Here is a 21,183-nt window from a genome sequence, read left to right on the forward strand (position 1 = left end):
CGCACCCTCATGATCCTCCATGCCTTCCCTGACGAGATCATGTGCCGAGCTTTTCCAGTGACACTGAAGGGATCAGCTCGGCTGTGGTTTAGCCAGCTACCGGCGGACTCCGTCTCCACCTTTCAACACCTCAGTGACTCCTTCCTGAGCCATTTTATTGGAGCCCATCGTCAGAGACGCCCAGCCACCCAGCTCCTTAACATTCGTCAGACCGAGGGGGAGTCGCTCCGCAGCTTTGTCACCCGCTTCAACACCGAAGCCCTTCAAGTAGCGGAGAATGACGACAAGGTCATCCTCACCGCTTTCATGGCCGGCCTGCGGTCGTCTGATTTCCTTTTCTCCCTCTCCAAAAACCCTCCAACCACCATGGCAGCTCTACTATCCAAAACCCAGAAATACATGAATGCTGAAGATTCCCTGGCCGCTCGGCAAGAGTCGACCCCTAAAAATCCGACCCCCAGAGAAAAGAGGAAAGACTCCGAGCCCAGAACCGCCCAGTATAATAGCCAAACACCCCACTATAATGACCGACCCCCCCGAACCGACCGGTCGACTCCGACCAGACCGCCCGGTCGGTTTGAGCGGTACACACCTCTCAACTCCCCCATGGAGCACATCCTCAATCAAATCCAGCGGGACTACCCCCTCAAGTGGCCCCTACTGTCCCAAAACTCTTCCACCCGGAAAGATCAGTCCAAATACTGCCGCTTCCACCAAGACCATGGCCATACCACCGACGAGTGCATTAACCTCAAAGACCAGATCGAGACCTTCATACGCCGGGGCCGCCTCAGCCGATTCACAGACCCCCGCCCCCCACAGAGGCAAAGAATTGACCTTCCCAGGAACAATTGCCGACACACACCACCCCGCAATCAAGCCCCACCAAACGAAGGCCACGATCGCCCGCCACCACAACCTTGGCCTCCGGGCAATCCCCCGCCACCAGTCGGAGAAATCAGAGTCATTTCGGGGGGCCTTGCTTGCGGGGGGCCATCCCGCTCGGCTCAGAAGGCAGAACTCAGAAAAATCAGGCAAGGCTCAGACAAAACAGTGGCGACGGTGGACCGACCTCCCAAATAGTCAAAACAATGGATCGAACCCATCACCTTCACCGACACCGACTGTGCAGGAGTCCGTTACCCACATGATGACCCCCTTGTCATTTCCGCCATCCTCTCCAACTACAAGGTCAGACGAGTCCTCATAGACAACGGCAGCTCTTCAGACATCATTTTCCTCAATTGCTTCCGCCAACTCAAGATCGGGGAGGAGAGCTTGTCCCCTCTCCAAACCCCTCTGGTCGGCTTCACCGGCGACCGAGTGACCTCCATCGGCTCCATCGATCTGCTTATCACCATCGGCGAGCACCCGCGGCAGACCACTAAGTTGCTCACCTTCCTTGTGGTCGACTGCCCCTCCGCTTACAACATTATCCTTGGCCGCACAGCCCTAAATGCCTTTCAAGCCATCACATCCACATATCATCTGGCCATGAAATTTCCTACCGATCTCGTTGTCGGAACTATCAAAGGAGAACAAACCGTGGCCAGGGAGTGTTATGTCGCCTCACTCAAGGAAGTCAAGCTAAAAGAGGCCATAATCATCGAAGGGCTTGACGTTCGAGACGAGGACGAGCTGGTCAGAGGTGAACCTGTAGAGGAACTTGTTGAAGTCAACATCGACCCCACCAACCCAATCAGAACCGCCAAGATCGGCAGCCAATTACCTGCCCAAGCCAAGGCCAACCTTACTGCTCTCTTAACCGAGCACAGAGATGTATTCGCCTGGACCCATTCTGACATGCCAGGCATCGACCCCTCCTTCATAACCCATCGCCTCAGCATCGAACCCCACTTTCGACCCCACCGCCAGAAGCAACGCATTTTCCATCCGGAGCGCAACACCCTTATAGCCACCAAAGTTGACAAACTCCTCGAGGCCCAATTCATCAAAAATGTGGACTATCCTAGGTGGTTGTCCAATGTGGTCCTCGTCCGCAAACACAATGGCAAATGGCGGCTCTGTGTCGACTACTCTGACCTGAACCGAGCTTGTCCCAAAGACAGCTACCCCCTTCCTCGCATAGATCTGCTGGTCGACGCCACAGCCGGTCATCAAATGCTCAGCTTCATGGATGCCTTCTCTGGGTACAACCAAATCCTGATGCACACATCTGACCAGGAGCACACATCATTTATTACCGACCGAGGAACCTACCACTACTGTGTAATGCTGTTCGGATTGAAGAATGCTGGGGCCACTTATCAGCGGCTGGTTAACACCGTTTTCCATCACCAAATAGGCCGGAATATGGAAGTCTACATCGACGACATGCTAGTCAAAAGCAAATACTCCTCCGATCACCTTACTGATTTACGTGAGACCTTCGCCACCTTGCGCAAGTACCAGATGAAGCTCAACCCAGAGAAGTGCGCCTTCGGCGTAGAGTCTGGCAAATTTTTGGGCTTTATGGTCAGCCAGCGCGGCATCGAAGCTAACCCTGAGAAGATCAAGGCCTTGGTTGAGATGCAGTCGCCTAGGACAGTAAAAGAGGTTCAGAGACTTACCGGCCGAGTGGCGGCCCTCAACCGCTTCATCTCCCGTGCGACAGATAAGTGCTTGCCCTTCTTCAAAGTTCTTCGGCAGACTTTTGAATGGACAACTGAATCCGAAGAGGCCTTCTAACAGTTAAAGCAATGCATGGCCAACCCCCCCTTCTCTCCCAAGCTATCACGGGCGAACCCTTCTTCCTCTACCTAGCAGTATCGGGAACCGCAGTCAGCGCAACTCTCCTCAGAGAAGATGGCTCAATCCAACGGCCGGTCTATTACATCAGTCGGGCTCTCAGGGGCGCGAAGCAGAACTACCCTCTACTGGAAAAACTGTCCCTGGCCTTGGTCATTGCCTCCAGACGACTCCGCCCATACTTCCAAGCCCACTCCATAGTGGTCCTCACCGACCAGCCCCTGAAGAAGGTCATGCAGCAACCAGAACTCTCAGGTAGACTGATGCAGTGGTCCGTAGAACTCAGCCAGTTCGACATCTCTTACCGCCCTCGGACAGCAATCAAAGGGCAAGCTGTAGATGATTTCATCATGGAGTTCACCAAGCCGACCCCGACCACTACACCCCCGCTCCTACCAACTCCAACAGAGCCAGAAGATCCCCATTCTTGGACTCTTAACGTCGGCGGTTCGTCCCGAAGAGAAGGAAACGGTGCCGGCCTCATCCCCACCTCCCCTGAGGGCGGCTACTTCAAATGTGCCCTCCGTTTCTTGTTTGAAGCAAGCAACTATGAAGCCGAGTATGAGGCATTAATAGCAGGACTCCACCTTGCCAAGGACATAGGGGTCAGCCACCTCCGAGTATCCAGCGACTCCCAACTCGTCGTCGGCCAGATGACGGGGGACTTTGATGCCAAGGACGACATGATGCGAGCTTACAGAGATCTGGCACTCCCCCTTGCTCGCCTCTTCAATACTTTCCACATCAGGCACATTCCTCGGGGGGAAAACTCCAAAGCAGATGAGATGGCTCAGTTGGCCTCTGCTGACCACCCTACTCTCAGCCATGATGTCCGCGTCGAATATCTACACCACCCAGCCATCTCACCAGCTCTGCAAGCCGTACAATACATCCAAAATGAACCCATCCCTTGGGCATCCGACATTCTCCTATTCTTGACCACAGGAGCCCTCCCAGATGACCAGCAGCAGGCTGCCAAAGTCCGATCCCGAGCGTCCAATTACGTCATTCTGGACGGTATATTGTACAAGCGCGGTTTCTCCCGGCCGTATCTACGGTGCCTCAACCCCGCCCAAGCAACTTATGTAATGCAGGAGATCCATGAAGGAATTTGTGGTAATCACTCAGGTGGCAGGTCCCTTGCCTAGAAGATACTCCGTACGGGGTATTTTTGGCCAACTCTTAATCAGGATGCGACCGACTTCGTACTCAAATGCGACAAATGTCAACGCTTTGCCAACATCCCCCACGCCCTCCCTACAGAGCTAATCACACTCTACAGCCCCTATCCATTTGCCAAGTGGGGGATCGACCTGGTTGGTCCACTTCCCACCAGTCGAGGCCAGACCAAGTTCGCGATTGTTGCCATTGATTACTTTACCAAGTGGGTCGAAGCTGAACCCCTTGCCACAATCACCGAGCGGAACACCACCAGGTTTATCTGGCAATCGATCATTTGCCGATTTGGCATCCCTCAGGCCATCATCTCTGACAATGGCAAACAATTCGATAACGCAAAGTACAGAAAATTTTGTGCCGACCTCCAGATTCAACCATGCTTCTCCTCCAACGGTCACCCTCAAGCAAACGGCCAAGTTGAGGTCACCAACCATTCCCTCCTGAAAATCATCAAAACCAAGCTCGAAGCTGCTAAAGGCCTTTGGGCTGAGGAACTACCAAACGTACTCTGGGCTTACCGAACCACTGCTCGCACTCTCACTGGAGAAACCCCTTTTCGCTTAACATATGGCGCTGAGGCAGTTATTCCGGCAGAAGTCGGCTTGCCTACTTCCAGGGTTTTACATCCGGACCTGGCCGCAGCCGAAGAACTCCATCGGACAGACTTGGACCTCGTTGAAGAGCTCAGAGAGACCGCTGCTGTCAGATTGGCTTCATACCAACAGAAAATGCGAACACACTACAACCGCCGAGTCCGACCACGAGAGTTCTCCGTAGGGGACCTTGTCTTACGAGAAATGACTTCTGCCACAAAGAATCCAACCGAGGGCAAACTGGCAGCCAAATGGGAGGGGCCCTACGTTGTGAAAACCCGACCACGACCAGGCATTTACCGACTTCAAGACATGGAAAGCCGAGACCTGCCCCATCCCTGGAATGCGGAACATTTGAAGCGTTACTATCAATAATTTGTACTTTTGTATTGACAATATCGTTGTATTTCCCTTTTTATACATAATGCAAACTCCGCCTGGTGATTTCGGCTTTCATAATTCAACTGTCTCTATGTCGCTCCCATAACTTTTTCACTTGCAGCACTCCAAAAGCCTCGGCCAGACTGAGCACTTCGAAAGCCTCAGCCAGACTGAGCACTTCAAAAGCCTCGGCCAGACCGAGCACTTCAAAGCCTCGGCCAGACCGAGCACTGCAAAAGCCTCGGCCAGATCGAGCACTTCGAAAGCCTCCGCCAGACTGAGCACTTCAAAAGCCTCGGCCAGACCGAGCACTTCAAAGCCTCGGCCAGACCGAGCACTTCAAAGCCTCGGCCAGACCGAGCACTTCAAAGCCTCAGCCAGACTGAGCACTTCAAAAGCCTCAGCCAGACCGAGCACTTCAAAGCCTCAGCCAGACTGAGCACTTCACACGCCTCGGCCAGACCGAGCACTTCAAAGCCTCGGCCAGACCGATCACTTCAACGCCAAGCAGAACCACATTTTCAACACTTAGTCACATTCTGAAGCTTCTTCACAGTTCCAAGACCACGTCTTTACCTAGTTAAATTCTCCACATACTCTCACGTATTTCATTTACTGATCAGATTATTTGCCAACTATTTAGTTACAATTTACAACCTGCCTCTTACTCCAATTTTTCCATTATCTTTTCAATTTTCATACAACTCCAATCGCACTTCGCAGGGAAGAACTTTTAACTTTCACGTTGCACGATATTTTTATTGACCCAATCTTTATGACCAGTTTTAATCACAACATTTCATTCATGTTGGCAACATAAGCAAAATAAACAAAATTCAACTGGCTATACATTCATCCATTACAATTAAATAATCTTTGTACACAACTTCATTACAGTTAAATTCTCCATACCTTCATTCATTCACTCATTCCTTTACAATGTGTTCACAAGTTCAACAAAAAAAAAAAAAAAAAAACACAGAGCACACCCAGTTTTTCTTCTCCTTGGTTACTCATCGCTAGATGCCAGATCCTCTTTTTCAACGCCTTCTTCCAGGGGGGTCTAGGCCACATCATCTTCGCCTATTGTCACACTACTAAGGTCCAAGTGTGGGAACAGCTCTTCAGCTCTGCGCTTGAACATTTTCCAACCGCTGTCCCAGAACTCGGCCATTTCGTGCTTATAGAAGTCTGACTGCTGGAAGCTTTCAATCACCTCTGCCTCTGTCCTACCTCCAGCAGTCTTCCTTGATGGGCCCACCCCCCCAGACTCTTGACCAGCCAGACTCCTGGCGACAGCAGCGTCCACCACCATCTGAAATTCGGGGGACCCTTTATATTGCTCCACTGCTGCGACGCATAGATCAGGGTAGGCCGCATTTTCAGACGCCGCCTTCGCCCTCTCCTCGTCCAGCTCCCTTTGCAGGGCCCCCCTTTCAGCAGCTGCCGTCGCTCTCTCCTCTTCCACCCCCTTCCTCAGACTCTCCAGCTCCGCCGCCGCCTTCGCCTTCTCTATCTCCCACTCCCTCAGAAGCCTCCTCTTCTCCTCCTCTGCTCTGGCGCGCTCCTCCCCCAACTCCTTCAACAAATCTCCAATTCTGGAATCCGTTTCATCCTTTTGCCTAACCAGCTCTTCATTGCTGGTCATGGCCTCTTCATGCCGCTCGATTGCCACGGCGCAGGCCCTCTCAAACTCTTCCAATTTTTTCTGTTCACCAGCCAGCTGGAACTTGAGCGACACAACCTTACGGCGTGCGTTCTCTAGTTCCAACTTGACTGCTGGCAGATCGGCATGGGCAGTCTTCCAGTCGGCACTGTCCTTCCTTAATTTGGCCAACTGGGCCCTGGCCTCCTCAGCCTTCAACTTGGCAGCCCCAGCCTTCCTAAGAAGGGCCCCCGCCAAGGTAGTTACCTCCATTTGGGCGGAGCATAACCCCCTCAGCAGGTCGGCCTCATTATACCCAGATGCCGCGCGCAGAGCTGTCTCCTCCACAATCTTCACCAGGCGGTCTGCCCCCGCCCTGGCTGGGCCTTCTTCTCCCTCCAACCTTCCAGCTATCGCGCGCGCATGATAAATCGCCGTAGCCAGACGAACCCCTCCTTTCTGGGGGTCAGGCCTCTTCTGGACCTGTTCCCTCCCGCTCGGCGCCGCCTTACTCACCCCAGCCTCCACTTGCACTGATGGAGCAATCTCCACAACCTCCACCGTTGGAATGATCTCCACCACTTCTGGGGCGTCCTTTGCCACAGGGACCTCCACCTCCGTTGGGGCCACCTTCGCCCTCTTGGCCCCAGACTCCTCTGCAGCTTCCTCTGGGGCACTCCTCTTCTTCTTCTTCTTCTTTTTCAGAGCCTCCACCCCCTTTCTGGCCTGTTCTTTTACAAGGTCTACAGGCGGCGATCGCGGCTCAAAGCTGCTTAAGTCTTTTTCCCCCAACGGCCTGGGGCGCGGTCGGATCCTCTCCCGCACGATCGGTTGAGGCGGTCGGTCCCTCTGCGCCTCCATCAACTTCGCGGCCTTGGCCATAACGGCTCGATCCTCTACCTCTTGCGCTCTTCCCATCTCCTCCAACTCCGCCCGGCCGAGGTCTCCACCTTTCGGCTGCGGTCCCTGCCCCGCCTCAAACAGTGCAGACGGTTGGACAAGATCGTCCCATTTGGCCTTCTCTCTCTCTTTCCACTCCTTCACTCTCTTCACCATCTCTTCCGCCACCGCCCCCAGTCTCGACTCCATCGACCAGGTTGGCACCTTCCAGATGGTGCGCACCCCCATCCCCCCATTAACTGACACGAAGAACCACCGTGGCCGCCACCCCTTGATCCACGTAGGCAGCCCCGCCACCAATCCCCTCCCCATCACCGCCTGTAGGGTGACCCAAGTTTCTTGTTGCCCCGACGCCTTGTAACATGAGAAGAACTCGTCTATCGTCATGGCCTCCCCCCCATTCGCCTTAGGCCACGCACTCGCACAGGCCAGCAGAATCTTCCACGCATTGGGTATCAATTGCCCCGGCGCTACCTCCAGGCGATTTAGCACGTCAACCACCACTTGAGGCAGTGGCAGCCTCAGCCCCCCTTTTAGCGCCTCCTCGTACAGGGAAAACTCCCCTGGCCTCACAGTAGACGGCCTTTCCCCTGATGTTGGCAGCCGTAACTCTACCTCCGCCGGAATCTGGTACCGTTCCCTAATCACCTCCAAATCCGCCGCCGTGAGTGTGGATTTATCCGCCTTAGTGTGCCACTGATCTGGCTCTACCTGGCTTAGTGGCTTTGGCGCCAATACCAGGACCGACGCCTGCGGTTCTCCCACCGTTTCCCCCACCATTCGCGCCTCCATCCTGTATCGCGCTGCTAACTCCTCCGCATCATCATCCCCCAGCGGGTCCACCCTCACATTGACTACTTCTTCTTGTGCCATTTCTAGGGTTTGCTTACAAAACACTTCTGACGCAGACGCAAGGAAGTTGAGAGAATGCTACACAGATATGTCGTACGCAGTGAAGGAATTAACACTTGGATATTTTGAGTTTTTGTAAAAAGGTACGTGAAACGCATTATACCAAAAACCCACGGTTTTACCCGTATTCTATGGATCCACATTAATTTTCGCCCGTTTCAAAACCTTTCAAATCAACCACCAAAACCACCTTTTCAAAACCCCCTCGTGACCTATCGTTTCATTTCTACTTCAACGCTTCATTCCCCCCACGATATTGCCACGTGTATGGCCACGATGCACTGTCCCCTCCCCTTACCCTGTCCTTTCCATTTCACATCATCACATTTTTGAGCCCCGCTCCATCCTGGTCGGCACGCCTCACGGTCGCCCCCTCGCGCTCGGCCACCCTCACGGTCGGCACGCCGAGCGGGAGGGTGCCTCACGGTCGCCCCTTCCCGCTCGGCCACCCTCGCGGTCGGCACGCCTCACGGTCGACCCCTCCCGCTCGGCCACCCTCGCGGTCGACCCCTCTCGCTCGGCCACCCTCATGGTCAGCTTCTCCCGTTCAGTCACCCTTGCGGTCGTCACGGCTTCCGGTCGGCCTCTCCACTCGGTTCACACTTCTCTTCCTTATTACTATTCCCTTCATTGGGCTAAAGCTGCACTCGAAAATGGGGGACTACTGACATGGATAGGCCCACGAGGCATACGGCCCACAGCAAACCACCCCAAACCCATCGCTTGGGACCAATGGCATAACCCGGTTGGCAAAGCCCAGGACAGCTGCAGGCCATCTAGACATGGAGGGCCAATGGCATTTGGGCACATGGCAGGTGGGACACGGGCCACATCAGCAGACAAAGATCTGCAGAGTTATTATCACAACACATCACCATTAATGCATCCCATCACAGTATTTATTACGACAACACCCCCCCGCCGGAACAGAGCCCCATCACCCTGAACAAGGTAAGCTACGGCACAGGCTTTCGGCGAAAGGAAGCACGTCACAAGAGACAGGGAAATGATGACCAAAGGATATAAGCAAGGATAGAAAGACAAGAACAAGGTTAAGTTATCTCTCTCTCGATCCCTCTCTCTACATTCCCTACTTCTTCCTCTACTAATTCTCACGTCGGAGGGTTCACTGGGGGACTGTCCCGTTCCCCTTTGGGCTTGCATGCAGGTCATTTGACGGAATCATCACCCTGAACTAGAACCTGAAGAGCCTGGACCAGTCCGACCCATCCACCCGGGAAGAAGAACATTATCAATATGTATTCTAAATTCGTTTTGTATATGGATCTCACAATATATTAATAACCTCAATCATACTTCTTCATTCATAATAAAAAAAAACTTTTTAATAAAAAAGGATGGTAGATAAAATGTGTTGAACCTTCTTGTATTACAAATCAGAGCACTGTTCAATGATTTGTAATTTTCGTGTTATTACAAATTTCATTTTTTTGAAAAAAATTGATTATGAATTTAAAATAAAGACTATCTAATGTAAATCATTCGCAAATGGTACTCTATTCTATAAGTCATAATGAATCCATTGCTTAAAAGTTTTTCCTCTTTTCATTTTTATTTCATTTCTTTTATGTACTTCTCTGTTCAACTTGGCTTACCAAAAAATATTTCAAACAAACGTGATGAAAAAAAATAAATGATTTTAAAAAGTAGTCAAAAAGTTATTCGAAAACAAAATGTGTGACATAATTAGTGTAATGTAAGTTACACCAAAATGAATACGAGCTGCACACTTTATTTTCGGATAATTTTTTGAATAATTTTTTCAAATTCCATAATATTGCTATTGATACTTCATTTTTATTACTGTCAAAAAATAAATAAACAAATAATTTTTTTATTATATTTTTACTATTGACAGTTTTATTTTAAATTTTAAAATAAAGTTAAGTTCTACTTTCATATTGCATACACAAATTTCTTATCTGCGGAAATAAAGACAGAAAAATAGAATAACAAAATACAAACTTATTAATTTTAAATTAAATTAGTACAATCTCTAATGAAATTTCTAATTAAAGAAATTTCTCTGATTCTTCTCAATAAATTGATTTGGGAGTTTGATAGCTCGTTTCCGAATTGAGCGGCGAAATCTCCTCCAAGTAAAGCAAAGAAGATGGCAAATTTATAGAACTTTGATTTGAATGCTTGATATAGTTTGTCCAAATCAGATTTGTAGAATTCTCTCCAATTTAATAGAAGAAACCAAATTTGATTTGTAGATTTTGACAACGAATTTTGATTTGAATCCCGAACTTTATATTTTATGGAGATTGATTAGCTTTGGTGAAGAGACCTCGGGGCTTAGGCTTGAATCTGATGGAACTTTCTCTTACTTGATAGAGATTTTGGTCTCTACAACTTGATTTATGTACGTAGAACTTTTTGTCTCTGCAACTTGATTTATGTATGTAGAATTGTATAAAATTCTAGTAGAGATCACACCTATTTATACAAATGGATACAAGAGAGTGTTTATAGATTTTAACTTCTTTGACAATCATCTTTGATTTATTTAAAGATATATATCAAAATATCACTTTAATGGTGTGTCATAATTTTATTGGCTTAACCACCTCAATGTGATAAATGGCTTAATTTAATTTGCCAAAAAATTATTTGTCACATCACTATGGCTTACCAAGCATCATTTTAACATGTGGTAATATTTAATTTGACCATTATATAATCTTGATTTGAGACCAATTGGACACGTGGCAGGATTTGATTTGTCAATAATTATACCATATTTTCTAGGCATTTGTAGTACGTGGTAATTTGTAATTGGTTAAATTTTTACATGCTTACACATATGTAATTAGAATGGGAAAAACTATGGTGTACACCCCTCAAAGAGTGTATATCATATACATCTTATAATTACAGAAGAAAATGTAATAATTTCATAATTTTTGAGTCATAACTAAAAAAAATAAAATTTATAACCAAACACAAAAAAGTCATAACTAAAATCTTAAAATAATATTATAACTTAAGAAGAAAATTGATCATAATTAAAGAAGAAAATGACTAACTAAAAGTACATATAATATGGAGGGTGCATAGTAGAATTCTGCAATTATAATTTGTGTTGTAAGTGACTTTCATTTTGTTTCATTATAATTGAGATATATTGTAATAAAAAAAAATAAAAAGAGCATGAAGGATGGAATTATAATTGATTGATAATTTGATCGTTATACAAAAATAAAGTAGAAACAATAATTTTATTGACAAAAACAAAAGTGATTTTTTCTTTTTTGCGATTTTGAAAAAGAAATGGATTGGTCAGATTTTTTAAATATGAGTTGGCAAACCAAACCACACGCACAATCAACGAAAACCTTGTCACTTTTTTTTTGCGACAATGCTACGTAGCTCAAATTTTGTGGCTCAAAAGTGGCTCAAATGGCCAAAACGACGTCGTTTTAAGTACAGAACAACATAAAAATGGCCAAAACGACGTCGTTTTGGCTATTTGAGCCACTTTTGAGCCACAAAATTTGAGCTACGAGACATTTTCCTTTTTTTTGTCCTAAAGCAAGCACTACTACGGGAATGTTTGAGAAGTTAATTTTAATTTTAATTTTTTTAAAATTTAAAAGAATATAAATTTAAATAGTTAATGAGATAAAATTTTATATCATATATATAACTAGCGTATGCCCGTGCCTGAAGGCACGGCGTAAATAATGTTCGGTGTATATAATGTTCGGATTAAAATGTAGTTATAATTTCTACGTATAATGTCAATTAATTAATTAATTTAATGCATCCTCAACATTTAATTAATCATGGAAAACATGAATATCTTAGAAACAGTGTATGCTGTCACCACACATAAGCTAATTTTGTTTGAATATTTGTAGGTATCATTAAAATTTAGGAAAAATTAACCAAAAAAAAAAAAAACTTAAAATTTAATACTTGTAACAAAATAAACTATTGAGTTTTTAATTTTATAAATTTAAATATTAAATTTCTAATTTATTTTCAATCTAAACTATTTGCATGTTTTCAATCTAAACAATCTGAAATCTTTTAGTTATTTTACTAAATAATAAATTATAAATAAATAACATTAACAATCCAAGCAATTTGTCGGTAGGAAGAAGTAGCCATCAGTCCTTTGCGGGGTCCGTCTTTCAGATATTTTTTTTGCATTCCTATTGAAAAAAATAATAATATATCAACACATTTTGCATTCCTATTGAAAAAAAAAATAATATATCAACACAATTTGAATAGCACATAAAATAAATAAAGATGTGATAGTGACCAAGCATTTGAATGCGCAACACAATTAAGAAAACCGACCACTATCTCTTTTCTTACTCTGTTTATTTTCAATTTCTTCACTATGTCTTCAACAGGGATGAAGAAATAGTCCATGAATTATGAGTGAAAATTTAAATTGGGTTATAGAAATAAAATAAAATGAAACAAAAATAATGACCCATGAGAGACATGCGGGTTGAAGAAAAAAAAATAAAAAATAAAATGTTAAGACCCAAACCAATGTCAACAGCCCCCACAAACCAATGTCAAGACCCTCGTCTGACAACACAAAAAAGAAAAACAAATATATATCAGTTTAAGGTTTAGAAACACCAACCCAAATACATAACATAACTTAACACCAACCCATATAAATTGAAAGATGCATAAATAAAAAAAAATGAAAAAAGAAACAGAACACAAAAAAAGAAAGAGAAATCCAAATACATATCAGTTTAAGGTTTAAAAACACAAATCCAACACAAACACATCAGTTTTAAGGTTTAGAAAAACAAATACAAATCCAAATCTTAGAAACATAAACCCAAATTGATGGGTCTCTTTTGCTTTGATTGAAAAGAAACATAATGATTATCAATGCTCTGTTCTAATGCTTTGTGTCTCTTAAGCTTTGTTTCCAACTTTTTCTGTGGTTCCATTGAATGCATACCTAATCATACAAAACCAAACAGAAATCTTAGAAACACAAACACAAATCGAAACCGAAATCTTAGAAACACAACCTAATCAACAAAAATATATAAAACTGTCTGAAACTCTATCTCAAACTGTCTGAAACTCTCCTATTCTCCCTACCATCATTGACCACCTATCTCAAACTGTCTAAAACTCTCCTATTCTCCCTACCAATAATTGCAACAAAGCTATAGAAAAATTCAATTCAAGATTGCAATTAGAGAAACGCAGTCAACATCATTAAGCATATCACAGAATCATAATAATTCCATTCCACCGAGGCAATACAATCAAGTATTGACATAATTACCATACATGTAAAACAACTACAGTTTTCACTACCCAACTAATCAATCAGCAAAAATTAACAAATAAAACACAACAAAACAACACCAAATCAACACAACCGATCGAACAAAACTCAAATTTACCTAGCTAAAGCCAGTCGCTTTCGCTCCAGTTGGTCATCATCACCGCCCTCTAAATTCCGCTTCCCTCTACTCATAGAGTTCATCCTCTCCATTTACCTGGTCTGCATTACCCTCAATTTGCAGAACCCCTCAAAATTCACAGATCTGCAACACAAATTCTCTCCAAAAAAATCTCAAAACCCCTAACAATCAAACACACAAGTTTCCTGTTCACGGATCTACAAATTCAGCTAGAAAATGAAGGAAAGTAAGAGTAAGCAATAGTAATTGAGGGATTGGTGATGATCCAAACACATACCTGTATATGCGTGATTGAGAGTTTATAGGGTGTCTTCAAAAAAAATTGAAACCAAAATGAAATTAAAAAAAAAATAAAATTATTCAACAACAAAGAATAAAGGATTATTAGCTAAAAATACAAATATAATACAGATTGTGAACTGTATTATATAATACAAATTAGGTTTTTTTTAATCCTTTGTTCTGGATTATTAGCTAAAAATAAAAACAATAGATCTCATGAATTAAACAATGGGATAAAGGATTATATAATCCCAAAAATGGGATTGTAGATCTCATGTTTTCAAACAAAAATGGGATCCCACAAATATGTTTAGGCAAAAACAATGGGATTATAGATCTCATGTATATAACAAAGGATTATATACAAACAAAAATGGGATTAAAAATACAAACAATGGGATTATATAATATAGATTATTCAACAACAAAGAATAAAGGATTAAGAAGAGTTTACAATTCATGACATAACTAATAAAATTAAAAGAAGGTACAAAATTTGATATGAGCACAGAGTAAATTGGGCCTTTGGATTAAACAGTCTGAGAGTAATTAAAAATGTTCTATTATCTATAAAAACAAATTATATACATCCATGTGTTTACAGAATGCAATCTATGTGTTTACAAATTATATACAGAATGCAATTTATGTGTTTACAGAATGCAATCTATAATCAAAAACTAATAAAAACAAAATGCAATCTATGTGTTTACAGATTATATACATCCATTCTATATTGATATAATTATAGCTCGTATATATCCATTATATATAAACAATAGATCGTATATATGCATTATATATCCATTATAGATCGTATTTATGCAGTACCTCAAAAAAATGAAATCTGTGAATCTGATTTACAGTGTGTTTCACACACATCAAAATTAAATTTATATCTTACAATTTGGCTATATTTGTTTGGAAGGATATGACTTTAGGACAATTTGGCCATCATTTTACGTTCGGCTAAGAAAATTGGGGTTTGGACTAACGGACCAGGATCCTCTGCTCTGATGGATGTCGCTGTGGTCTTGGTGTGGTTAAACCACGGCATGAAACATCAGTAATAACATAAACCAATGGTTCAGATCTACTTTTAAATTATATAACGCAAAAACCCATCAAAATCCAAATTTTTAGAACGAAAATTGGAATAATTTTTTTAAAAACAAAAGCAGTAATTAGAAGGGTAAGAAGCTAAGGCTTGTTTGCTTGGGCAGATTATAGCATATGATTGGGATAATTAATCCATGGGACTCACATTTCAGAGTTTACAATTCATGACATAACTAATAAAATTAAAAGAATGTACAAAATTTGATATGAGCATAGAGTAAATTGGGCCTTTGGATTAAACAGTCTGAGAGTAATCAAAAATGTTCTATTATCTATAAAAACAAATTATATACATCCATGTGTTTACAGAATGCAATCTATGTGTTTACAGATTATATACAGAATGCAATTTATGTGTTTACAGAATGCAATCTATAATAAAAAACTATGATTCCGATAGACATTCTATTCTATCCAATAAAATTGGCAAATTTTAAAAACTACAACTAATAATGTAAAACAAACATAAAATTGATATTACATATTTCTATATCCATAGCAAAACAAACATGAACACCAATCCTACACTAATCCCCTAGATTGTTAATTTTCTCACTATTGATCCTACAAATCAAACAGGGCCTTAGAGTATAAAATCAGTTGGAGATGCTATTGAAATAACATACAAATGAAACTTTCCTAAACAAAAACTGAGAGTATCCAAAATCAATAGAAAGTCTTGAATCAAAATGCAAAATTATAAGCTGTGAAGCAACCAATTAAAGTCTAACATACAAATCAAATTCTATGTGAGATTTAAAATACAAATTGAGATGAGAAAACAGAGAAACTCAAAACTCCACCCATTTGAAAAAAGAAGATTCCAGTATCAGGATAAATTGAAATTAACATGAGATAAATTTTATTTCAGATGATCTTTAAATAATACCCTCACTTAAAATTTTCAAATACCCTTCTCCCTTAAAGAGTGGCTTTGTTTTAAATAATACCATCACTTCGCAGCTAGAGAAAGATCATGAAAGATCATTCTGAAATTTTCTGAGTTACACCGTGTGTTCCATTGTGTTCAAATTGTTATTATTTTACTCTATGACTACAGGAAGTCAAATTTGATTTCAGAATTTGATGACTACAGGAAGTCAAATTTTATTTTGTGATTTCAGAATTTGATGACTACAGGAAGTCAAATTTGATTTTGTGATTTCAGAATTTGATGACTACAGGAAGTCAAATTCATTCAACAACACTTTCTTTGTCTTTCTCTTAGCATGAGTTATTAACATGAGTACTCTTTAATTTTTACTCAAGGCACGGTGTAAAAAACAGGAAATCAGTCAACTTGAAATTCATGAGTACTCTTTAATTTTTAACATGAGTTATTAACATGAGTATTCATGAGTTATTAGCATGAGTACTCTTTAATTTTTATTCTGAAATTCATCTCTGGAGTGATAAACTAACCCAGCAGAATTTTAAGGCACAAAGTCAGAATTCAAGGCAGCAGAGTTTTAAGGCACAAAGTCACAAATGTATGAGTTTTAACCCAGCGGAAATTCATTCAGCAAAGCAATTTTGTTATTAACATGAGTCTTAACCCAGCAGAATTTTAAGGCACAAAATCAGAATTCAAGCTACAAAAAAACTAACCAGGTGCCAAAGTGATAAACTAACCCAGCAGCTGAAGTGATGTCGAGCCGGAGTGAACAACGGTGAAGAGTGGAACGGTGTAAGCTCTGATGAAGTACGGTGAGAGTGGAACGGTGTAAGCTCTGATGAACGCATGGTAACAGTAATTAAAGTACAACCATCATGTACTACAATTTAAAAGGGCTATAGAGAGGTGGAAAAGGGGAAAGAAAAAAATAATCAACATATGAGGTATAAGTAACATTTGTATTTTTACAGTTTTTCTTTTACATTCCACTAAAAACACACTTGCATCCCATATGTGGATAATTTTTTTCTCTTCTACCACCTGTATGTTGTTCTCCTAAATTAAATTAAATTAAACTAAAAAAAGAAGAAGAAACAACTTCTTTTATTTTATGATAAATTAGTAGGTGACCCGTGTAATGTAAGAAAATTTATTTTTAAAATAAAAAATTAATTTTGACACTTAATACTTTATGTGTAGACAATTTTAACAATTGAAAGTCAAATACAAATAGATTTGCTAATAGCTGATGGGAATTTTTGTTATTGCATATGATCCTATGTAAAATAGGCTCATAAAAATAATTTCTTTTAAAGTTTTTTAAAAAATAAACGTGTATTTTCAACCTGAAATCAAATCCTCATTTGTGTTAATCAAATTTACCAAAAATCATGAATTCCACTTGACTACAAATCAAATCCTCATTTTCTTATTTGTATAATCAATTTTACTTCCCAAAATTACTATATGTGAGAAAGATTTCATATTTAAAAAGTATAAAAGATTTCATATCATAAACTGAGAAAGATTAATAATATTCTCTGGTTTCTCTTTTATATTATTAGATTTCATATTATAATGAATACATTATAATATACTTCCCAAAATTACTATATGTGAGAGAGAGATTTCATTATGAATACATTATAATTCAAGATTCAGAATTCAAGAGTGGGAGTTCGAAGGGAGCCGAAGACAGCAGAATTTAACTATCACCTAAATTTTGAATTCAAGCTACAAACATATATAATTTTAACAAATTTCGATTAGTAGTATGTATAATTTTAGAAGAAGAAGACGTATAGCTATCAGTCAGAAGAAGTATAGCTATCTATCTGCTAGTGTAATCAATCAATCTGGAATTTTCTATCCAGCCGAAGGGAGCAGAATTTAGGTGAATTTATGGCCAAAATTCAGGATTCAAAATTAAAAATATTCAAAATTCAGAATTCAAAAAGGGAAAAACACAACAGCGAGTTTGAAGTCTTACCTTGCGAGTGGGAGTTCGAAGGGAGCCGAAGACAGCCAAAAACAGACAGAACCTTGAGCCAAAAACAAACCCAGTAAAATGAGATCATATACAGAATGTAGAGGAATAAAGGAACACAATGTATTTGACTAAAGGAATAAAGGAACACAATAATAGAGGAAAACTCAATAATAGAGGAGATAACACATTGTATCTGACTAAAAAAAATACAACAAAGAGTAATCAAGATAATTCGGAAAAAAATTATGAAATCAACAAAGAGTCAATATATGTAGATGTCAATGAAGGTGAGAATAAGGAGATAGCTTCCAAGGACTCACATGAGTTATTGAAATTCTGAAATTAACATGAGATAACACATGAGTTATTGAAATTCTGTTTCCTTTATTTTAGCATGAGTTATTAACATGAGTTATTTTAGCACTATATAGGAAATCAAATTGTTATATATAACAGATCATGTGTAGCATTTGATGAGTCCTACACCAACCAGATCACTTTGCAGCTAGAGAAAGATCATGAAAGATCATTCTGAAATTTTCTGAGTTACATTGTGTGTTCCATTGTGTTCAAATTGTTATTATTTTACTCGATGGCTACAGGAAGTCAAATTTGATTTTGTGATTTCAGAATTTGATGACTACAGGAAGTCAAATTTGTTTTTGTGATTTCAGAATTTGATGACTATAGGAAGTCAAATTCATTCAACAACACTTTCTTTGTCTTTCTCTTAGCATGAGTTATTAACATGAGTACTCCTTAATTTTTACTCAAGGCACGGTGTAAAAAACAGGAAATCAGTCAACCTAAAATTCATGAATACTCTTTAATTTTTAACATGAGTACTCTTTAAACATGAGTTATTAACATGAGTATTCATGAGTTATTAGCATGAGTGCTCTTTAATTTTTATTCTGAAATTCATCTCTGGAGTGATAAACTAACCCAGCAGAATTTTAAGGCACAAAGTCAGAATTCAAGGCAGCAGAGTTTTAAGGAAAAAAAGTCAGTACACAAATTATGACAAACTGTTTTAAACTAAGATCAGAAGAAAAAAATTGTCATAAAGCACAATCAAAAGTTTGGCAATCAGAACAATCTAAGTGATACTTGAGTTAATGTATAATAGAAGTCAAAACAGGACACAGATCAATGTCTTGCTTCCCATAGAAGAATAAAGCAAAATAATTAAAAATTTTTTGTCAATAATACCACAAAAAACAACAAATTCCATTAATATACAACAATCCCCTAAACAAAAAATGCATGCTTTATTAAGGACTCACCCGGACCTCACATCTTCACTTTTGCACTTATGTGATTACATGAAGGCTAGCAACAGAGGCGACTTCTCAACAGCTCAGAGCACCAAGTTCCCTCCACTGCTCTGGTCTGTCAGGTGCACAGCCTTCTTTCGTATGCATAAAGGTTGTTTCCATACACAACCTATGTAAAAAGGCATAACCACCATAACCAATCTAAAAACTAATTGTGTTCTTGAGAATCTGAAATATAGTTTGTATATCTAGCCTACTAAAAGTATGAGACTAAGGAAGCTCATAAGAGTTGAAGATCCAAAACTCTTAAATGGAGTTGAGATGTTGCTATTGCACGCCACTCCATTTCGCCCAATCTACAAATTGCATTCCACCATAGATATTATTGGCAAATCGCACTCCCACAGTAAAAGCCATTGCAATAGGTGGGACCCGCTTTGCCAAAGAAGATGCTTCGACCAGATGCACCAGCCCATTTAGGATTTGATAGCGAGTGTTGGAAGACACCGCAAGAAAAACACCTGATAACAAAATAAAATAACTTTGCCAAGAACAACTAAAACCAAAGTAAAATCTTTTTCATTTGCTCCCTGGTAAAATAACAGAGCACGTAAAATGGGACTACGTCAGGGAATAAAGATAAAATGGGACTAAAATTGACCTGGTATTTCACAATCAACTGTTGTAATCCCTGTCCATCTGAAGGATTCTAAATCTCAAACAGAAATCTGATAAATCTGAATAAAAAGCAAATGCCCATCAAAATAGAAGGTATGGGGTGGGCATTGGAGTTTGAAATCTTATAAATCGGAAAGAATTTTGAATAAATCTGAAATCTGATAAATCAGAAATCAGAAATCTGAATAAATCTGAAATCTGATAAATCGGAAAGAATTTTAGGGTTTGGATGCATTGGAGTTTGACACACAGAGGAGAGGCGTCGCGATGGTCGGTGGTCGTCGCATGGGATGGGCTCCGATGCAGGTAAAGAGAGAGAGAGACAGAGAGAAACAAAGTTCAAAATTGAAATGAGAGAGAGAGAGAGAGAGAGAGAGGAGATGAGTACCGTTGATGCTCAATAGCATTTGGGGGAGAAATAAAGACATCTCAACCATTGAAGTTGAGATGAGACAATTTAGACCATTAGATCAAAATATATCTCACATACATTTTAAGACATTTTTAAAAAACTTCTTGTTTTATTATATAGATTATTTCACATTTTTTTCTCACAAATATCTTATTTAATTATAAAAAAATTTAATCCTTTTTTCAAATATAAATATTTTAATTTATTAAAAAATAACTAAAAATTAAAATAATCAACTTTCCTACAAGACCTACATATCTCTATTGTCTATCCCAACTTGAATAAAGTAATCACTAATTATTATAGTCCAACATGGAAATCATACTTCAAATCGTATATAAAAAAGACATCATAGTTGGTAAATATCTCTATTGTCGGACCCAATTCAAATAAAGTAATCGTCAATTATCATAATCCAACATTGAAATCATATATCAAATCATATATAATAAAAAAAGAAAAAATAGTGTTAATTAGGGGTGTTTATGGGGGCAACCAATCCATAATTGGGCTGAGTTGTATTTAGTGAGAGAGTCAAAAAATTAAATTAAAAGAGACATTTATTAATTATAATATCGAAAATTTTTACAAAAATATTACACGTAAATTTTTACAATTGATTTCGAAAAATATCAAAAAATTAATATTATTTGTAACTAGTGTGTCATCGACAATACAAAAAAATATATGGATATAAATCTTAAAATAAATTATATAATCATAAATTA

The 21,183-nt window shown here is 40.5% G+C and overlaps 1 protein-coding gene and 1 long non-coding RNA gene across 10 annotated transcripts; one reads left to right on the forward strand and one right to left on the reverse strand.

The window, feature by feature from the left end:
- Nucleotides 1–3,401: 3,401 nt before the first annotated feature.
- LOC145800206 (uncharacterized) lies at nt 3,402–3,896 on the forward strand. The gene has a single exon (XM_082889855.1). It carries the CDS (start codon nt 3,402–3,404, stop codon nt 3,894–3,896), a length of 495 nt encoding a protein of 164 aa, XP_082745981.1.
- An 8,407-nt stretch (nt 3,897–12,303) lies between these two features.
- On the reverse strand, nt 12,304–20,435 carry LOC145801002 (uncharacterized). 9 transcript variants are annotated; one of them, XR_014341771.1, is made up of 7 exons: nt 20,027–20,431; nt 19,375–19,886; nt 18,089–18,140; nt 16,812–16,933; nt 14,080–14,112; nt 13,782–13,925; nt 13,083–13,324 (listed from the first exon to the last, which is right to left on the reverse strand). It is a non-coding gene; the product is annotated as an uncharacterized LOC145801002 (long non-coding RNA). The 9 variants fall into 9 exon arrangements; XR_014341770.1 differs by having other exon boundaries at nt 19,375–20,430; XR_014341765.1 differs by having other exon boundaries at nt 14,080–16,933; nt 19,375–20,435.
- Between the last annotated feature and the right edge of the window lie 748 nt (nt 20,436–21,183).

This window comes from Camellia sinensis, chromosome 10, assembly GCF_055761805.1.
Source record: "Camellia sinensis isolate YWXY chromosome 10, ASM5576180v1, whole genome shotgun sequence".
NCBI classification, from domain to species: Eukaryota; Viridiplantae; Streptophyta; class Magnoliopsida; order Ericales; family Theaceae; genus Camellia; species Camellia sinensis.